Source organism: Equus caballus, chromosome 6, assembly GCF_041296265.1.
Source record: "Equus caballus isolate H_3958 breed thoroughbred chromosome 6, TB-T2T, whole genome shotgun sequence".
NCBI classification, from domain to species: domain Eukaryota; kingdom Metazoa; phylum Chordata; class Mammalia; order Perissodactyla; family Equidae; genus Equus; species Equus caballus.
The window spans coordinates 82,850,743-82,871,691 of NC_091689.1; the positions used below are offsets into that span (position 1 = coordinate 82,850,743).

General features: G+C 51.4%; 1 protein-coding gene across 5 annotated transcripts; it reads right to left on the reverse strand.

The window, feature by feature from the left end:
• Positions 1 to 578: 578 nt before the first annotated feature.
• LOC100063215 (keratin, type II cytoskeletal 2 epidermal) lies at positions 579 to 15,753 on the reverse strand. Of its 5 annotated transcripts, none has more exons than XM_070271460.1 (11): positions 9,370 to 9,639; positions 8,924 to 9,082; positions 7,326 to 8,638; positions 6,112 to 6,326; positions 5,703 to 5,763; positions 4,791 to 4,886; positions 3,998 to 4,162; positions 3,547 to 3,672; positions 2,652 to 2,872; positions 1,511 to 1,545; positions 579 to 1,411 (listed from the first exon to the last, which is right to left on the reverse strand). In XM_070271460.1, the coding sequence occupies exons 3-11, from the start codon at positions 7,941 to 7,943 to the stop codon at positions 1,017 to 1,019; spliced, it is 1,932 nt and encodes a 643-aa protein (XP_070127561.1). In that variant the 5' UTR covers positions 7,944 to 8,638; positions 8,924 to 9,082; positions 9,370 to 9,639; the 3' UTR covers positions 579 to 1,016. The 5 variants fall into 5 exon arrangements, with proteins under 5 accessions (XP_070127561.1, XP_070127559.1, XP_070127560.1 ...); XM_070271458.1 differs by having other exon boundaries at positions 8,924 to 9,271; positions 9,370 to 9,617; XM_070271459.1 differs by lacking the exon at positions 9,370 to 9,639 and adding an exon at positions 15,663 to 15,753 and having other exon boundaries at positions 7,326 to 8,980.
• Between the last annotated feature and the right edge of the window lie 5,196 nt (positions 15,754 to 20,949).

Here is a 20,949-nt window from a genome sequence, read left to right on the forward strand (position 1 = left end):
TCTGCCTTGGAAGCTCAGAGCTGCAGACAGCCTGGATGGCCGCTCAGGGGGCTCAGCCAGTTTGCCCTGAGGAGAAGGGGCCTCAGATGAGAGTTCTTGTCACAAAGGCCAGGGGATGGGGGGCAGTCTGTGGGAAAAACCCACCTCTTTCAGAGCTAGAACCTCCTCTTCCAGAGCTGGAGCCCCCTCTAGAGCCGCCTCCAGAACCGTATCCTCCTCCATTTGTTAAGAAAAATGGCTTTTTCTGGGAAAGAGAATTTCCACAAATCCCCCTATCAACCTCCTGGCAATATCTCAGTCCCCAGGTCTGGCAAATACTTTCTGAGAACATCACACAGCTCCCCTGACTCCAGGGCGAGCCCCTCCTCATCTCTGTTCTTAACATCTTCCACAAGGAAATATCCTTGGCTTCCCCAAGCCATACTACCTCAGGGCAATATGTCCCTCCTCCAGGAAGCCTCTCTTTCATATTTCTAAATCTCTCCATCTTCTGGTGTCTTGAGTTAGACAGCGATGAGTCATAGCTCCTGGCTCCCTACTTCTGCCAGGGCTCGACATGAAACACACATCACACGTGATGAATTGCAAACAAAGTTTATTGTGCAGACACCACGACCACAGCACTTTAGATACAGAGCCAGCAGGAAAGGCTATATAAACAGAAACTTGTTTCCCCGGGGGCACTGCTGGGGGAACGCAGGCTTGGAGATGGCAGCCTCAACAGGACACTCCTCAGGAAAAGGACCCCCAAGTGAACAACGCAAGGAGGGGCCAGGAAGGGGGCCTGGCTGGAAGCACAAACCTAGACAATGCAGATTCGTCCCCAGGGGACACAGGGTGTCACTGGCTGCAACTAATTGGTTTAGAGAGAAGCTATTTCAAAAATTGTATGGGGGCATCCCTTTCCTCCAAATGCCATCAGAGGTAGATGACAACCTTTGACTTGCCGTCAGTTAGATGTACAGAGACAGGCTTCTACATTCTGGAGTGGGAGAGTCAAGGGCGGGACTCCATCTTCATCTAAAAGAGAAGGTCACGCTGGAATCGCAACCTTCACCTGAGCCAGAACCACCTCTTTCAGAGCTAGAACCTCCTCTTCCAGAGCTGGAGCCCCCTCTAGAGCCGCCTCCAGAACCGTATCCTCCTCCAGAGCCAGAGCCGCCTCCAGAACCATATCCTCCTCCAGAGCCAGAGCCTCCTCTGGAGCCGCCTCCAGAACCATATCCTCCTCCAGAGCCACAGCCCCCTCCACTGCCACCTCTGGAGCTAGACGCTCTGCCTCCAGAGCTGTAAGCGCCACTTCCAGAGCTGTATCTTCCTCCCCCAGAACTGGATCCTCTACTTCCAGAACCATAGCCTCCAAAGCCGGCCTTGGCTGCCACGTTTGAAGAAATCGTGCTGCTTGTCACAGCTGCATAGAGAGAGACTGTGTTACCATGGAAGACCTAACCGCCTCAGCCCACCTCCCCCGACTCATGCCCACAGGACAGGACTGCACCCCAACACTTACACACAGTCACGTTGCTGCTGAGGTCTCCAGACATCCTGTCAGGGAGAGAGAAAAAGTGGCTCGTGGCAGAGCACTTGGGTTCTGCATACAGGTTGTTTTACAACTTCCGCCTACAAACGTACCGGTTAGCCTCGAAAATCAGCCCCCAGGGACCTACAGACCCCCTCTTCTGCGCTGCCGAGATCACAGAGAGGCGGCAGGCCCCACATTTCTGCACAGCCTGCCATCCCAATCCATCTCCATTGTTTAATCTCATAAAACTGATCAAAAAGGAAATGCACCTCTGACTTTGCAACCCATTTTACATTTATATCTTAGGGAGATATGTTCAGAATCCAAGCCACGCCAGGAAATTTGAGATGAGGCTACACTGTGAACCTTCCATTAGGAAAGAACTGCATGTCCCTGCAGCCTCCCCATCCTGCCCCCCTGCCCCACCCTTGTCTGCTTCGTCTGAAATCTTTCCCACTTCCTCTGGTGACAGGAGGCATGGCCTCCAGACAGGCACAGAGCAACAGCCTGAGCAAAGCCGCTCGCTCCCTGTCCCAGCGGCTCGCTGGGGGCCTGGGGCAGCTCTGTCCTTCCAGTTGCTTTAGCCAGATTAGATCTCTAGGGATGCTGATAACAGACAAGGGTCTCAGGCCACAGAGGAAGGAAAAGTTCCCTTTGGGTAGATTGAATAATGGTTCTGTTTGTCTTCCAGAAACCTGCAAAGAACCAGGTCTGGCGCCAGCTCCAGGTGAGCATGACTCAGCCGGTCAGCCTGTTCCAACACATGAGCTCCCAGTTCTGGGTCACGAGGTGGTGGGAGAAGAGACACCGTACAGACCCAGAGACCGATGCTCCAGACTGTCCACGACTAACCTGTTTCCATCGCGTTTTGCTTCCTCTTTCAGAAAAGACCAAGATTAATTTCTTGCTTAATTTAAGTTCATTTAATTTGCCTTGTTAGTTGTTCCATACTGATAAGCCTACAAATGTATACAATAATGCTTTGTATCCTGAATCTCAGCTTGGGGACAGAGTGACGTCAGCTCTCGGTCGTCCCAGGCCCTGCCTGCCCCCCCCCCCCCACTTTCCCCATCTTTGCCTCCAGCCCTGGTTCTCAGAGGGTACCCTCTGCCCTCCCAGTGCCCCTCACCGGCACTCCTCGCCCTCCAGCAGCTTGCGGTAGGTGGCGATCTCCACGTCCAGGGCCAGCTTGACGTTCATGAGCTCCTGGTAGTCACGCAGCAGCCGGGCGAGGTCCTCCTTGGCCTGCTGCAGGGCCTCCTCCAGCTCAGAGAGCTTGTGCTGGGCGTCTTTGAGGGCGTTCTCTCCCCTCTGCTCAGCATCGGCAATGGCTTCTTGCACACTCTTACACTAGGAGAGAAGGTGTCTGTTTATACACAGTGGAGTCTGCCTGGCAGACAGCGAAAGAGAAGCAGAGGCGTTTAGGGTGTGAGAAGCCAGAATCACTGGGCCTGGAAGCATCGGGCCCCTCGGAGTTAAGGCAAGACACAAACAACTGTGCTAAGACTTGCTGCCATCTTTGTCATCATCTTCCCAAGTCACCTTTGACTGCGCCCTTATGCTTTCCGCATAATGACCTCTGACCCTCACCACCTGGGGCAGGGGTCCTTATCCCATTTTATAGTTGCGAATGAAAACATTCCATGTGGACTGCATCACAGAGCTTCTGTTCCTGAGGGAGTCGACTCTCTGCCCCACATTATCTCTTCCAAAGCTAATGTCCACCCACAGGCCAGCTCCCTGCAGCACTGCCGCCCTCCATCACACAGCCGGCTGCTGCGCCACACACAAGCACGCAGCTACGCCTGCCCGCCACGGCCAGTCAAATGGCCTCCTGCTTTGTTATTGTTCTCTTTCACTCGTGGAAGCAACCAAAAAATGAACAGGATTCTTTCCCTCCACTGATCCTTACTTTGGTTACTCTCTCTCTCACACACACACACACACACACACACAACCACCTGCCCCACTCCGAGCCCCACCCAACCAGTGGAGCTGCACGGGTCCTCAGGGCCACACCCCACCTGCTTCTTCACGTGGGCGATCTCCCCCTTCAGTCTCTGGATCACGCGGTTCAGCTCGCTGATCTCCACCTTGATCTCTTTCAGGCTGTCTCCGTGCTTCCCAGCAGTGACCTGGAGCTCCTCATACTGCATGGAAAGAGGGGGACGGTTGCAGGTTGGAGGAAGCTGGGCTTGAGCGAAGGAAAGTCTGACAGCGGTTCAGGGAGGGTCAACCACACTGGATGTCATGGCTGCATTCATGGGACGTGGGGGGCCATCACACACCCCTCAAAAGGACTCAAGACCGTTCTTGACTGAGGGCATTTGGGGTACTGTGGGCCCCCTTTCTTGAGAATAATGCCCAACATCCATTAGACAAAAACAACAGTAATCTTACTGTGCCCTCTCTGGCTGGGGTGAAACCCAGCTTGTTAGAAGGAGCTGTGGCTCTCCCTGCTGTCCTGGCACTTGCCTTGCTGTGGTACAGCGCCTCGGCCTCCGCCTTGCTCTTCAAGGCAATCTCCTCGTACTGGGCGCGGACCTCAGCAATGATGCTGTCCAGATCCAGGTGACGGTTGTTGTCCATCGACAGAACCACAGACATGTCGGTGACACTCTGTTGCATCTGGGACAGCTCCTGCAACACACGGGAGGGCTGGCCATGGCTCCCCTGCCCACAGCCAAATGCAGCGAGGAGGCATTCCCCTCCCCGGGGTCAGGGAGATACACAGACTCTCAGACGGAGCATCATAATTCCACAGATGAGGTTTCAAGCAGCATAACCACCATTCCTAGGCCTCTGCTAAGATTGTCCTAAGAATTACGGAAGAGAGCAGTCCATATTTCTAAGCCTCCTAGTTAACAGCCTTCCCCACTTACGCAGTTTTCATAAGTGCTACCCAGGAAGAAGCCTTTAATTTTACTTCCTGTTTCAGAGGTCAAGTGTATGCAGTTGGATGGGGAGGGGGAGGTATGTTACATTCTGACCCGGAAGTATGTTGGACATAGGGACAGGAGCAGGTGGGGTCTCTTCCCAAGAGGAGCTGAACATTTGGGGGACAGAGTGAGGGAAAGTGGTCTTGGTGTTTTGTGAGCATCAGAGGAGATGTTCCTCTCTTCTAAGGCCCCTGGTGGCCTGGAATGATGACAAGTTGGCGTCAGACAGTCCTAAATCTCACTCCTACCACTTTTTCACCAATCGGGAAGGACCTGCCTTTGGTGGGAAGGGTGGGAAGTAGGGGTCTGGCCGGGAGCAGCCTCCTTACCGCATCATAGAGGATTCGCAGGAACTCAAGCTCCTGGGTCAGCACGTCCACCTTGGCCTGCAGATCCACCTTGACCTTGTAGGCATTGTCCACGTCCTGCGGGAAAGGTCAGGGGCCTCTGGTGAAACTCAGCCCCAAGGCCGCCTTACAGCCTTCCATGTCTGGGCCCTGCCCTCTCTCTGCCCATCTCCTCATCCCAGTCCCTGTCAGCTGCTCTCCAACAGCCCGGGTGTCTCAGGTGACCCACGTGCCCAAGGACCTCATTTGGCATAGAGTCCACAAAGCACCTCTGCTGCGGGCTCCAGGCCCACGTTCACTGCTCACTCCCCCTAGACCATCAGAGCTCTGATGGGAACAAGCTTTGTCAGCAGTCTCTCCCTCCTGCTTGAGACACTGTGTGTTCCCACGATGGGGCACAATGGCCTCTGGTGACTTTAACAGTCCTCGACTCTCCCATCCGGTCTGTCCATCTCAATTCTCTTGAATTTCTCTGCATTTTACACCAAAGCTTCTGCCCGAACCAGGCTGAGGACCCACTTTTGCCTTCTAGCTCAAACCTTTGTCAGCACAACTGACGGCCTCTTCAAGCAGGCATTCCAAGCAAAGTCCCAGTCCTTCCCCAGCCAGTTAGAAGAAGAATAAGGTGCTTTCTGTGTTTGCATCTTTCAGCGTCTAATACAGGCTTTAAGTAAGTTATTCGTGGGAAATGTTCCAGCAAATTCACAAAACATCCCCAGAAGCTTGAGCTACAGCGACGCCTTTGGTTCCCTGAGAACCGGCCGTGGCCGCGCCTCGCCGCTTTCCTGGACACTGCGGTTCGCACTCAGAGCTGTTCTCCACCCGTGGGTCCAGACACACCGGGCTTCTGAAGCCCCCTCACTCCCACCCCAGCCCTCACCTTCTCTTGCTCACCTTTTTAAGCGTCACAAAATCATTCTCAGCAGCCGTGCGCCTGTTGATTTCATCCTCATACCTGTTGAAACCCAGAGGACAAAGCTGTTCGATTACTTCTAGTTTGTTTATTTTTTTCTTCTTTCCCTACTGGATTCACCCAAAATACCCCATTCTCTGGAATATTAAACACTCTTCAACTGTCTAAGTTGGAACTATGATATCCCAAATGAGGATTTTTTTCTATAAATTAGCTATCAAACAGGGAAAACACATGATCTCTGAAGCCCTAAATGTCATCCTCACAAAAAATCAACAAGTTACAGATTCTATGAGCACAAATGCACTTGGGAAATGAGGGCCTTTCCTGGGAAAAGTCTGGTAGCTCAGATCAATATCTATCCCACTCAGCATTTGCTCTGCCACCTACTTCTTCTTAAAATCCTCCACGAGATCCTGCATGCTGTTCAGCTCTGAGTCCTGGGACGTTCTTTCTGCACAGAGCGTGTCCACCTGTCTCTTCAGCTGGGCGATGAACGCCTGGAAGATGGGCTCCAGGTTGGAGGTGCGGGTGCCCACATGGACCTGCTGCAGCAGCTCCCACTTGGTCTGCAGCACCTGGTTCTGCTGCTCCAGGAACCGCACCTGCCGTGACAGAGGGGACGCACATGAGTGCTGCGCCGCCCTTCCCACCAGCTGGCCACACTCGCAGAGTCAGCTCTGGTCCTGCTCCTGGAGGTGGAGAAGTCTGCCCAGCTTCATCCTCACCAGGGGGATGCCAGCTCATGCCGGGCAGAGCTTCGGAGCTTCCTGCCTCCACACGTGGGAGCTTCTTCAGACTCCTGTGTGACAGCTGGTGCTCTCCATGGAGAGAACCCTTTTTCCTGCTTCACCGCCCACTTTTCCTTTTGCAGCTGCTCCCAGGACTCCAGGCCATTTCCCTCCCTCATTCGAGCTGAATTCCCTGCAAAGGTCCCAGAAATTCTGGGGAAAACCAAACGCAGCCATCCATTGGCTCTGCTCCTAAAGGCACCGAGTGTGAGGGCCCTGGAGGGCAGGGCGCCTCAGTCTGCTTCGTAAGAGCCTCGTGAGTTCCTTATACAGGCTCCTCACACTTGAAATAGGAGAAAATCCTCTAACACCCCAGAGCGACACCAACAAGGACTTTATGGGTCACAAAACTGAGAATGCTTCTCTTGAAGGGAGGAACTTCATCCGTCCCCAAGCGCATATTTCAGACTCAGGTTCTCCAAATTTTATAGAGCAATGACTCCCAGGGAAGGAAGGACTATCTTGGAAGGTGTCTTCCCAACCCCTTCTAAGACTCGCCGTCACACAGTCTGGACCTGTCACTCCGTTCCTTGTCTCTATCCGTTTTCCTAAGACTTTCAGAATTTTCCATAAATGTTATTCATTAAGGTTGAAACAACAAAGCCAAAGGCACAAATAATTCCTAACTGCAGACTGTAGGGCAAGAGGCAGCCCGTGAGGCCAGCATCTGTCCTATGTGGATATTGCCCATAGCCCAGTCTACTGTGAACACACTGACTCCTAAAAGAAATGAATCCCTGTTGTTTGCCTTGCAGTTAGCGCTGGAAGTAGGGCACCGTGAGCATGCGACGGAGCCCGCTTCTCGTGACTCACCTTGTCAATGAAGGAGGCAAACTTGTTGTTGAGAGTTTTGATCTGCTCCCGCTCCTGGGCCTTCACCTTCTGGATCTCTGGGTCCACACCCACGTTGAGAGGCTGCAGGAGGCTCTGGTTGATGGACACTTCGTGGATGCCACCACCAGGGAATCCGCCAGGCCCGAAGCCACCGGGACCCCCAAAACCGCCAAAGCCGCCGCCACCTCCAAAGCGGCCTCCACCAAAGCCGCCGCCTCCAAAACCGCCACCTCCAAAGCCGATGCCACCTCCGAAGCCACTGCCACCTCCAAAGCCGATGCCACCTCCGAAGCCACTGCCACCTCCGAAGCCACCTCCTCTGCCACCAAATCCACCACCAGAGCCAAAGCTTCCGCCTCCTCCAGCCACACTAATGGAGATGCTCTTGCTTCCGCCAAGGCCAACAAGACTCCGGCTGCCAAAGCCGCCTCCACCGACGCCCTTTCCGCCACCGCCATGGCGGCTCAAGCAGGAGAAGCTGCTGGTGGATCTCCGGCTCCCACCAGAGCCCACAGCCGAGCTGCTGCTGAAGCCCCGGAATCCTCCACTTCCTCCTCCTCCTCTTCCTCGAGATCTGCTTGAGATCTGACAGCTCATGATGCCTGTGCCCAGCGAGGACAGTGGAAGGGTTCTGAGGAGAGTTGAGGCTGTTGGGAGACTATCAGGGTCCCCTTTTATACTAGCTGGCTAGGTGTTGGTGCTCATGGGTGTGGACCCACTTATGCATGGGTTTGGTCTACCTGGAAGCTACTCCTAATGAGTGATTACCAAGCTAATAACCATTTAAAAAATCAACTAATCAGCTTCATCCCAGAACTTGCTTTGATTGCAAACTCTTCCTTTTTATCTGGGCATCTGACATGCCATTGTATTTTTGTAAAATCATCAGAAGAGATCGGGATGCAGGTTTCTCAATCTGAAAAGGGACCTTCTGCAGGATGCTGCTCCCCGCTCTGGACCAGGCCAGGGGAGGCCAGCTGCCACTCGGGCCTGTGCAGTCTCGCCAGCCCAGATCAGCTGATGAAAGAGATGACAGGTTTAGAGACTGTCGGAGCCCCTCATTCTTAGTCTTAGCACTCTCCTTGCCTTGCCCTCTGCCCCAGGGAGAGTTGCCAAGCGCTTTTGTAGAGCATAAATGTGATGTGCGGAAGTAAGAAGCCTCTTACAGAAAGAATTTGGCCGAGGATGCTACAGAAGAGTTGGCACTCTTCCAAGTATGTTGACTTTTTCCTTCCCATGCCACACCAGGAACGCATAAGAGCCAGGCACCAAGGAGAGGAGAATTGTCTTTCCTGTAACCAGAAGTTTATAGAAGCATGAACTCTGTCATTTTTCTACGTGAAAACCGAGAGAACGAGGGGTTGTTCCTCGGTCTGTCTCATTCCGGGGCACCCAACGAAAGGTTGCCACCAAAGGCTTTACACAACTCCAAGGTCCCGGTGTATATTGATTCAGTCAGGAATCACTGATTCTGCTAAGAGTTAGGAGGCCAGGTTCCTCATGGTACCCAGAGGTGGGTGAATATCGGAAGACCCATCGAGCCACCCACTGCACAGAGCACCCAAACGTCAACTCACCCGCAGTCCAGTCATTTGTCCGTGTGGCCAAAGGCGTGGGAGAAGCACTGTGGAATGCTGGAATTGAATTTAAAGTCAGAAGTTCTGGGTTTGACTCCCAGTTTCACCATTTCCTGGCTCTGTGCCTTTGGACTAAACTCTGAGACTCCGTATGCTTAGCTGTAAAATGGGAAATTCATACAAAGTGTTCTGAAAACCATGACACACAGACAAGTGTTAAGTATCATTGCTGTTCGGGGTGAAGCAAAGACATTCCTTTTCCTTTCTCCCCTGGCGTGTTCCTCTCTCTTCTGATGGCCGTGACCCGGCACTGCTCAGAGCAGCTACAGAACCAGGATTTCTCAGATCCTAGGACACAGTTAGCGTAAAATAATGTAAAAAACAGAAGCTTTGAGTGTAAGTCCCAGTTTCACTGTATTTTAATTAAATGGCCTTGGATTACTCACGATCTTCTTTGGGCCTCAGTTTCCTCCTCTGTAAAGAGTGAAGGATGAGAAGAATATGACTGTTGTAAAAACAGAACAAGACCATAAGCCCACAGGCTACGCGCGGTTCCCGGTTAGGAGCAGAATCCACCAAGTGCTGCTCACCCTCTCCCACCCCTCCCCCGAGTCTCCAACCCTGTGTCCTAACTCCTCGGCCCAGGCGGCATGAGGGTGAAGACCAGGACCTAGCTGTTCAGGATGTTTGATTTGCAAGACGAGAATGCTGAAGGAGGCAAATCTCTGTGTCGCCTTGATTTTTTTTCCCAGTCTGGCCTACATAATCATAATCATGCTAACAAATCATAAAGCTAATGCTGTAGAAAGAGCCTCAAGCCAAAGTCAAATGTGTTGTTATCTGCGACTATCTGAACAACACCCTAGTCACCCATTACTCCTCCACACGGTGCTGAGGCCACCCCAGGTACGGGGGGGTCCTGGTCCCTCCGTGAAAAAAAGACATGAATATTTATTGAGCATCTCCCGTGCCCAGGCTTGTGCTGGGCACACAGTATGCATGCTTTACTCTCCACAATTCTACTTGCATACGGAGTCTTTCTTCCCATTCTCTCCTCTGGGCACCTTGCCTTTCTAGACCCATTCGCCAGATTTTAAAGTCAAATTGAAGAGAGACAAACGTCTTTTTCTCTTGAAATGTGGAGGGCAGAATTAACGCGACTCAGATATTATATAACATTTTATTTCCTTATTTTTTTAACTTTGCCTTTTACATAATTTCCATGTGCTTGTCTCGATAACACGGTCTGCATTCATTAAAGGAGTCAAATGTGAGTCAAGACTCTTGGTTCTGGCTAGGACTTCATGGCTGACTTCCACTGTAGTCCTCCATTTCTTCATCTAAAATATGGGAACATTTATCCTGTCCCAGAGGATATTGGTCTGTTGCACAAATGGGTTTTAAGCTTTGCTGTCTCTGAGAACAGAACAGGGATCCAGCAGGAAAAAATCCTTCTTTCAGCAAGCTTCTGGCAAGCCCAGGCCCCTAAAGGATTTTCCTCTAAAGTTTTCAAAAGCACTTCCCTTGGCCAGAGCAGAAAACCAAGCCCCAGTGTCGATCAGACAGGGCCTGACTGACTAGCCAGTGGGACAGAGATGTGAACGTTGACACCAGGCTCTGCTGGTAGGAACTCGTTTCCCCTCCCCCACAGTCTCCTAGCTGGGCGTCCCCCTCTCTTCTGACCTCATCCCAGCCCTCCTTGTGGTACAATGAGCTGTGGCCCTGGTCTTCTACACAGCACAGCCAGGGTCATGTTTATCTTTACCCCAAACCTCAGTCCCCAAGGCACAGGGCAGTCACTCAGGGAATAAGCCCAAGATCCAACAAGCATTGCCAGGGTTTGGTGTTTGGAACTGCATGTTTCCTCTGACATGAAAGGTGATGTTAGCAATGCTGAGTCTCCACAGCCTTCCATCCGCTTACTCCCTGAAGATCCCACCTGGACGTCCTCTCAGGTCTCTGTCCCACCCACCATCAGCACTTCCCTCCACAGGCCAGCCAGGTTAGTCTCTTTGTCCCCAAAACTGAAAGCATCGACTGAACTGAGCTATTGGCCAAGCCCTGAGCCCTCTGGTGCACACTGCCCTGGAATGCAAACCACGTGTTTACATTTCAAAAACGAAACAAAACAAACAACAAACTTTGCTCTTCCGGGCCCTGCTGCTGAGTTCAGGCTGCTTGAGGGACCAACACTCAGAGTCCAATAACCTTGAGTGAGAAGCTCAGAAACCGTAGAGGTGGGCAACAGCAGCCTGGAGACAGCAGCAACCTGACCAGGGCATGATGCCCGCACCGCGCACCACCTGCGAAGCCTGTGCATCCCATAGGGCAGGTCTCTGCTGCTCCAAGAGCTCCAGCTCAGCGGCTCTGAGGGAGGTGGGACAGGAGCCTCGCAGGCTCCCAGCAGCAGGCCCTTGCTCAATAGCTCCTCTGAGGCTTCCCTCTGTAAGCCATTGTTCGAAAACTGCTCACTCAGGCTGCAGTGCCAGCCCCTGGCCCAGCTCTCCCTCAACCCCGGGCCTCCCTTCCTTTCTTACCCAACAGGGCCTTGGTAGCTTTTTTCTCAGTCAACCCCTTTTCTTACCGCAAACTCCATGGCTTTTGATTTTCAGGTGCCCCGGGCAAACTGGAGTTACCTGCGAAGCCAGGATGGCGGGCAGCCAGGCCCACCCACAGCATGAAGTGCCCAGTGCCCCACAGTGCAGAACTCCATCGGGAATGCAGAGAGTCCCGGACACACACGCCAGCTGTGTCAGGATAGCAGGGTCTGCCCACTGCTTGGAAACCATGCACACCCCAGGAACAGAGCAAGAATGAGGGCAGGGACGCTGCCCAGGACGCAGCACGGGCTCATACCATGATGGAGAAACTAAGGAAGCAATCCAGCAATCAACCAAGGAAGCCTCCAGCATAGAGCCTGGCACACAGTAGGTGCCCACAAATGTTACTTCCTTCCCCACCACTGTGGCCAAATTCCCACACATAGTTCTAATTTTCTAACTGGGCCCCAGAAGATCAGACCCAGACATTGGGAAGTCACGGATCCCAGCTTTGTTCTCCATAGATCCATCCACAACTCAGAGCTCAGTTCTTCCCATCATGGCTACAACGTACCTACAACTCACTGGGGTGTGCGCCTGGCTTGCTGATGTGCTGTCCAGCTAATGGTATTGCTCTGACATGTGCACCTGTGTGTTCTCACCTGCAACATGTCTTCATTCGCACAGCGAGAGCCGAAAAAGAGTCTTCCATGAAAGGTTCTTGCAGTTCCTGGCCCACATTCCAGCCAAACTGTCTTTCCAGACCGGGTTCTACTCCCACTCCGGCTTCAAAATCCTCACTCTCGCCCTTTACCCAATAGCCACCCCAACATGGAAGGACAAGACGGCCCCCAACATTCCATTCTACCCCGTTAGTGACTTCAGAAAAATGGGGTTATTGTAGTCAGACCACTCACGCCTTCCTCGAAGTCCAGAGACTCCTGCCGGTGTCCCCGGATTGGATGCTGCCCTCTTCTTCCCCAGCCCCTCCTGTGGGGAGCCTTCCAGCTAGTTCTGCATGGCACTGCAGCCCTTCAGAGCCACTGCTCACCTCCAGTGCCTCTACCCAGACACCTGCCATTCCTGCCGCCGCGCGCCCACGGAGATCCAGCAGATGCTTCCTGTCCACGCGTCTCCCCCACCCTCAGCCCCACCTCACCCTCCCCACCGCTTAAAGCTGCTCCCCTCCCATGGGACCTCTTCTGTTTCTTTCAAGGCTTCCTGTGTTGAGTTGGCTAGAAACAAAGACAGGACAGGGCTGGTGGAGAAACTCCCACCCCCGAAAATAAAATGAGAAAGAGAGGAAAGGGTGAAAACAAATAGAATTGTAAAGACCAAATAAACACACTCTTATTTCAAGAGACTCCTGCTCCTCAGTCTATCGGCAATGCTCTTCAAGATGCCTTCAGAGCCGTGTGCCCTGGAACACCCCGTTTTGGAAGGGATGGCCACAGAGCTTGATTATCAATGAGCTGCTTGCTCCAGGGTTTTTTATTAGGAAAAAAAAGAAAAGAACTCTCTGGACTGCTTTTTCACATCAAGAATCATGCATTCAAAACACTTCTTTAAAAGACTTTAGATCCGAAAAATACACTGAAATCATTGCTAGTCCAGCACTGACTGCGGACGAGAGCTAGTACCGCCACTCATTCGGATGCATTAACTTCATGACACGAGTCACATTGGGATGAGCCACAGGCGCGCTTCACAGCCCCCCAGGCCTTGGACGCCGTGTCCGCGTCCCTGTTCAGCAGGCCGTTCATAAGGGATGTTGTGTGATAAACTGGGAAGAGCGAAAGGAGGACCCTTCAATGCTTCCAGTCCCACAAGCGTGAAACCAGAGGGAAGGATGAGGCACAGGACTCCACCTTGGTCCCCAAGAAAGCAGAGTTTCCCAGACACCCCAGCTAGGCCTCTGCTTGTTGGCCCCACCCCAACTCAAGTACTTTCTCAAAAAAGAGCCACCATGGTAATGAGGGCTCCCCCCATGTATGCTTTGGTTGCCCTCGCCGATATCATTTCATTTTGACCACCTCCTTCTGAAATAAGTAGGGCAAGAATTATGCCCATTTCACACATGAGCAAACTGAGCCTCCAAGACAGTGCTGGGACCTGCCTGACGTACCCAGGCGAGTAACGTGGCAGACCTAGGACACGTGCCAACGTCTTCAGGCTCCGTATCCTTCTGTGAGCCCCACTGTGCCCACTCCACCGTCTCCTGCCTAAGCCCTGCTCCCAACACAGAGACTTAACGAGAGTGTCAGCCCCTCTGAGAGGCCCTCCACCCCGTTCTAGTATCTGCATTAACGAACAGCTCAGAAACGTGCCGAGACAGCCCCGACGGACACCTTCATTTTTAAGAAAAGAAACTGAGTTCAGTGACTTGACAAAATCACATGACAAAAGGGGGACACAGCAAGAAGCCGGCCCAGCGTCTCAGCCACTGAGCCACAGCACCCCTGACACACGACATTCAGAGCAAGAAAAGACCTCAGGCAGACCAACAGCAGGGGTTTAATAAACACCACAATCAGCCCTCAGTCACCCACGATGATGGAAAACACGAAGGAAACAGCAGCTGTGTCCTTTCCAGGCAGCCAAATCTTTTATTGCAACACTCCCCGAGGTGGTTAAGGCTCCTTACTATTCACACCTTATGAGGTTGGGTCACGGGCAAGATAATGCAGCCATCGCTCCACTGAACCTCAGTAACCACAAGCTGCTGATTGTCCTGCCGTGGGATAGACTGCGTTTCTTCCCCTGGTCCTCTGTGGTGGCACGTGGCAGGTCACAAGTGCCAATGAGGTGGCACAGGGCCCCTGCTCCACGGTCTTGCCTCTAAGCCTGATGTCCTCGCCATGGAAACCTGGTTTTGCGTTACCAGCCAGGAGGGAGGATTACTGAGCAGAAGGCCGCCAACTCCAGGGCACTTCCGGAGCCCAGAGGGGACCCTCTAACCACAAGCACACCCAGCACTTAGCACAGGCGGTGAAGACACTCAGATGTCCACCCACGAATGTGGATGAGGGATGGTTTCACCTGCAGGACCCTCTCACGCTTCCTTCAGGGACACAGAGGCAGGGCACTATGTTCTCCCCTTGCGCAGAATGTTCTTCCAGCTCCACCAGGTGTAGGACAAAAGGAAGTCAACTGTGCTGTCAACAGGAGAAACTTAAGGCTAACAACAACCGGGACTAAAGGAGTATCCCTGTTGTGTACAGAGGAGGAGTGAGGAGAGTAGGAATGTGGAGGTTGTTGGATCTGGAAAGCTAAGCCAGGGACCTGCCCTCCGCTTCTCCTCTTGCAAATACCTGAGGTTAATTAAACACCTGAGCTACAGGTGGGGCAAGATGGCCTCACCTCAGTCCTCATCTCATGAACACCCTGCCATGAACAACCCATGCTCAAGGGCAGAATTCCAGCATTTTCTTTATTGAAACAACAATGTTCTCCAAATCGCCTATCAGCTCAGCTCTAATCAAGACCAAACTTTCATGCTCTTGTCAATAAGTGGTTGAAATGTTCTAATCATTGAACCTGAAATGAACCCACAAGGAACCCCGTTTCCCTCCATTGAACCCACGGAGGGAAAATAGAGGAAGAAGAAATGGAGGATTTGGGAAGATAATGGGAAGAGGAGAAAGGGGGTCTCAGGGTTGGAAGTGGTTCCACCCAGGGCTTCTGAAGCTCCTCTGCCTCGGGAAAGGCTGGTCTCCTCCTGTATCTCCAATGGAGATGAGCTCACATCTCACGAGGCAGCCCCTACTGCCATCACACAACAGGACCAGGGTGAAAGGTCTTCTTCACAGTGACCCCTGTCCCATCTAAGCAACAACAAGCTTGACCCTCTCCCTCACAACAACGGTGTGGTCCATCTTCAGTGCAAGTGACTGTCACGCCCACCCTCAGACATCTTTGACCTCCTTTCAAGTCCTGCTGTGGCCCAGTTCTTGCCCCTGAGCTCACACTGGCTTCTCAGTGGGTGGCTTGAACTTTCCCAATGCTCAGTTCGGAGCTCAGCCCTGGGAGGGGGGAGATGTCTCTCCCATGACCAGACTTGCCCTGTCCCAAGAAGGATTTAGCTGCTTCCTTATGTCTTTACGACCAACAGAACAGAACCGTGAAAAAGCCTTTTTCTTTATTGGTCCCAAGAAGCTTTCTGAAGTTGTGTATACAAAGAACATCATCTTCACTCTTACCGCCCAAGGGAGCCGCTGCCTTGTGGTGATCAATACAGGTCCCGGCATTGTGTGTCAAGGAGCCTTTGTGCCAGCAGAGGACACTCTATCCTGTCTAAACAGAACTCACAGGACCTATTGACAGATTGGAAAATGGGCGTGGGCACCAGGGAGGGGTGGGAATAACCCTACACGAACCTGGGAAGGTCACCAGTTGACTAAGAGCCATTTTTCTGATAATGGATTGGCAGGGAGTGTCATGTTCCCTCCAGCAGATATGGGAGGGGCAAACACAGTGACACACAGCATCCCAGGGCAGCTTGGGTATCCATCCTTCCAATCAAAAACCAGACATTGCTGACACCACCCAATTGTCTCCTGAAACATCTCTATGTTCCCTCTCATCTGGTACAAGACTCCAGCCAACTGTGGCTCCAGGGAACAGCTCCACAGAGCACTCCTCTGACCACCAAACTATTAGCCTATTAGCCACGCCTTCTTCACAAGGAAAGGGGCCTGCAGTGCCCACTTCATCCCTTCCACCTGCCCAAGTCCTAACCACATTTCCAGACACTTCTCAGCTTGTCGCTCCTCCAGGAACCTTCCAGTCACATTTGACTTCTCTTCCTGGATGCTGCTTGAGATGTGCTTCCCTCTTGGTTTCCACAACACCAAGCTCTCTCCCTTCTCCCACCCTCAATGAACTTACACTCTTTACGCTCCTTTACACCCCTCCTGGTTTCTACTTCTTTGTCTGGTCTTTAGGCAGACTGTTCTTGGGATTGCTTCTTGATTCTCTTCTTCCTCTTTTTCTAAAGAGAGTAAGTTCCTTTAACGGCAAATGCAATAACAACCAATGGAAACAGTTGCACTATTCAGGGGTCCATATAATAGACTCTGAGATGGAGTAATGTCCTTTCCACAACCCCTCCCCTCAATACACACACACACACACACACACACACACTCAAAGAAAAAGGTACAGTTGGAAAGATGTGCCTCGTCTTCTCCCCTGGAAGCTCTAAAAAGGTCCCCAGTCACAAAACGTCCTAAAGCAGCAGTTCTGCCCTGTGGATCTCCTGGAACTCTGTGGAGACACTTTTTTGTTTCTCATTGTGATATGGGGGGGCTGTTACTGACATTTAGTGAGCATGATCCAGATTGTACTTCAGGCCCGAACAGCGTGTGAACACAACAGCATATATAACCCTTCAGCCCAGAACCCAAACCATATCACATACACACGAAGTGGTTCTGCTGCCTTTTCAGATATACTGAGTAGTGGAGGAATACTGCTACTGTGTAAATCGGGAGAAGGTCGAGTCTTCGCCTTTTGGGAAAGTTTTCTTGTCCGTGGCAGACATGCTCATGGTATGTAGGCTGCCAACACAGCATACCCGCATCAGCCTGCATCTGGAGCCTATGAACACGTGGTCGTTCTGCACAGCAGGGCAAACATCTGATGTGTCAGAAGATTTTCTAATACAGCCCTGCCTGAGAATGTACAAGTGAAAGGTGTGTGGTATCACTCCCAGTTTTCTCCCTCTTGTGTCTCCTGCTAATTGCAGTGAAGGCTGTGTGCTGATTGGTTTTAATTATGTGTGACTGCAAGGCACACCATCTCTGTTTTTCTATTTCTTGACGGTAAAAGGATGCTACTTAATTTTGGTTATAAAACAGAGGCCAATGAGACTGATCCCTTTAGAAGAACTGACCTAAAGGAAGAATATTCTCTTTCAAAATAAACTCTTATCAATGTCCATAAGGTCCCTGTTACAATTTCCACACCACATTGTTGATGGAACAGGGCCGCTGTGTGAGACTTCCTCATAGTCCCTCCAAGGGACCCATAGAAGGACCCACCTCCAGTGAAGACTGTCCTGGGGGTCATGGTTCCCAAATTCCATCAAACCATTGGCTCTGGTTCAAGATCATCTTTTGGAATTCTTTCTCCCAAGGGCTAGTCAACAGCCCCCGAGTCTAGTGAAGAGCCTCCCCCAAGGGACAGAGTGGGGACGGCAGGCTTGAGCCAAATGAACTAGGATCCGACAGGCCATGGGTGCAGGAAGAGTTGCTGGAGTCCGCTGTTTTCTCAGGGGCACTAGATGGTTGTCTTAGGCCTGGAACTGTGGGAAAGGAGGCAGTTTGTGTGTAGGGAGAGGAGACGGTGGCTGGTCCGTTCTTCCCTAGAGTTAGATGAATCTCTGAACTCTGTTAGAGAGGTGGCTGTGCAAGAGACACAATTATATAGATATTGGCCGGTTATGGAAGGAAGACTGGCCCCTGAACTGACGGCTGCAACATTATGTCATTCAAGGAAGAAATGGCCCCAGGGGAGCCACAGGGCTCAGTCAGCCAACGGGCAGGGAGAAGGATTCTGTCTTTGTGCTGAGACGCTAGGAGCAAGACACATGGATCTAGACCCCAGGAGAGGAGGTCTGTGCAGACGTCTTCAGGGAAGGGCCAAAATGCTGCAATTGGACCATAGACTGTGGCACAGCAGTGGAGACAATCAAGTCAGCTGGAGGGGGCAGGAGGAAGGCCAGAGTGGCAGGACATCTAAGAAAGGAGAATAAAGATATACGTAGATTTTTGATTGCGTGTGCTTAGATAACGTTCAGAAGGACACTCGAGAAAGTATGGCTGCTGCAAACAAAGGGACCTCGGTGGGGGAGGACAGGAGAACCTTCATTGTACACTTGTACTTGTGGATTTCCCTCCTTATGAACATTATTACTTAGATAAGCACCAAGCATCACACCCACACTGGACACACCCAAGGACGAGCTATTGGAGTCTAAGATTTGAGAGGTCATCACTAGATCTCGGTGAGCTCAGTATCTTGGCTGGACAGCCCTGAAGAATTATGACTGGTCTCGTGGCCTTTACTTTTTCTCCATTTGAGCACATTTCCCCCACATATTTCTGGCTTTCCTGCCAGGAGTTCTCTGCAGTTCTCCCTCTGCCCCTTCTTCCCCTTGGGTGAGCTGATGGTTTACTCTAACTTTCAGACGCTGATGGCTCTGCAGTTTACTCCTCTGGCTCCAGTTTTAGATGCGTGGAGTAGAGGCACCTCAGAAGAACTAACTCGTTCTTTCTCCCCACTAGCCCTCTTGCTGTGTTCTTTGTTATTACCCAGGCCAGGAACATGGAAACACCCTCAACTGTTCCCTTTGCCTCAGCACCGGCCCCTCACGACCCGCATCCAATCCATCACCAAGTCTGATGAGTTGACTCCTAACTGGCTCGGGAACGCAGAGCCTCATTCTCGTTTCTGGCCAATCGGCCACCTCTAAAGACTTGAACTGATGGGAGAGACATGATGGCCTTTGGCCCGCACCTGTGCAATGATCCCCTGAGATGTCTTCCTGCCTCCAGGACGGGCCCTCCAATCTGGCCTAGTGCTGCCTCGAAAACACGGATCTGACCACGTCACTCTCCGATTTAAAGCCCTTTACTGGCTCCTCCTCAACTATCACAACTGTTTCAGCCATAAAATACCTGAAAAAATGGCATTTCCTTGAGAAGATCTCGCACGGGCAGACCGGATAGCTTAGAGGATAAAGCACAGAACAGACTCTGTCTCATGCTCCATTCTTCTTCCCCTGGCAGTGAGGCAGCCCCTTTCTCTCCCACTGCCCCAGTACCGAGTAGGTTGTAACAAGCCAATAGGTCCCAAAACCACAGCTGAGAACTTCTGACTCACAAACTTGAGGCCAGACTCCGTTGAATGCCCACGAGGTTCTTCTTGACTCAATCTGACTGACTCTTCACTCTCATTTCTTGTCACTAACTTGATGCTGCTGCAGACGATCAATTACTTCATGTAATTTTACTCTTCCATGTCTTTACCCAGGTTATTCCTTCTGCCTGGAGTGTCCTTAACTGCCTTAAATGTCCTCATCTGCCTGACAAACTCCTATTTATTTACTGAAACCCTGCCAGACAACACTTTTAATGGCCCTCACTTCTGTGTGCACCATGTCTATCCCTTGTATGTGTTTCTATCATTGCACGGGTCATGTGCATGTAACGACACGTTTGCATACTCACCATCACCAAGTCTTCAAACTCTTTGACATCAAGAACCGTGTCTTATTCATCATAATGTCCCCAATGTTCATCCTTGTCCCTGACACATAGTGTGTCTGTAGGAGCTGTTTGTTGAACTGAATGTACTCCAGATTTTTCCTTTGATGTCTTTCTAGTACTAAAACATTGAGTACTTGATCTTACTCAATTTAATTCTTCATTATATACTGACTTACACAATGTTTCCATTCAGTCCTGTGACATCACAAGTTTGGTAAGTTTCACTATAAATTGTCGTGGTCTCCGTTTCGTGTCTGGCCAAACCAAGAAAACCCAGCCCAAGCAAGACGAGCAAGGGTATTACCAATACTAAAATGTGACTACAGGAAATTTTAACCCAAGAGAGAATTTAGAAAGTGTGTACCAGAGTACTAGAATATTCTCACCAGTTCATTCATTCAGTGGTGTCCCTGCTGCCATATGGTGGCCCCAGACGTCTGCTCTCCCTCAGAGGAGAGTACAGCATCACCCTCAAGGCCACCCCACTCCCATTGTTCTAAATCCACGAGCACCACGCCGCCTTCTAGGACTAAGTCAGTTTCCCAGGTATCTTGACAACAGGATGGGGGCTCTGGTATTTCAGTCACTGAAAATGTAGGTTCCCCCACAAACTAATACATGGACCTTCTGGGTCACACATCCGTGGCTTGAGTGCGTGGTGCACACATAGCAGTCCTCAAGAGCAGATGTAACTTGGATGCCTTAACAAAATCAATTTTATGTCAGTTCAGAGTTGTCAGGGTGCCACAGTGACCGTGTGAGGTACTTCCCTCGTGGGCGACCCTGACAGCCGGCCACCTTCCTCTACTTCTTTGTCACTCCCTTTTAACCTCATTTAACTACTTGTGTATGACACATTCACAGTTCACAAGGCATTTTCACATCATATATATTTTATTGTCCTGCTGTCTAGAGGCAAATATTCTCACCCTCGTTTCACCTACACCAGACGCTCCAAATGGTCAAGTGACTTGTCCAATGGTCCACACATCCAGGAAACTGTGCATTTTTTTTTTATTTTTGCTTACATCTTGCATACCAGACAGTTCTCTGAACCAACGTTCTGTCTTCTTTCTGTCCACCATAATGCTGTCCAGACTTTCGCATCGGTTCATAAGGAGGCAGCTCTGGTGAGAGTGACTGGAGAGAGAGAGAGAGAGCTCCCCATTTTGTATGGACGCGATACCCCTGTTGATTTACACCCTCTTTATTTCCC

Coding starts and splice junctions, on each gene's coding strand:
- LOC100063215 (XM_070271459.1), bottom strand. CDS start 7,943: ATGAGCTGTCAGATCTCAAGCAGATCTCGAGGAAGAGGAGGAGGAGGA. Junction 2,873..3,546: donor TCGCCCACGTGAAGAAGCAG/GTGGGGTGTGGC, acceptor CTTCTCTCCTAG/TGTAAGAGTGTGCAAGAAGC. Junction 1,412..1,510: donor CAGCAGCAACGTGACTGTGT/GTAAGTGTTGGG, acceptor CTCTCTATGCAG/CTGTGACAAGCAGCACGATT.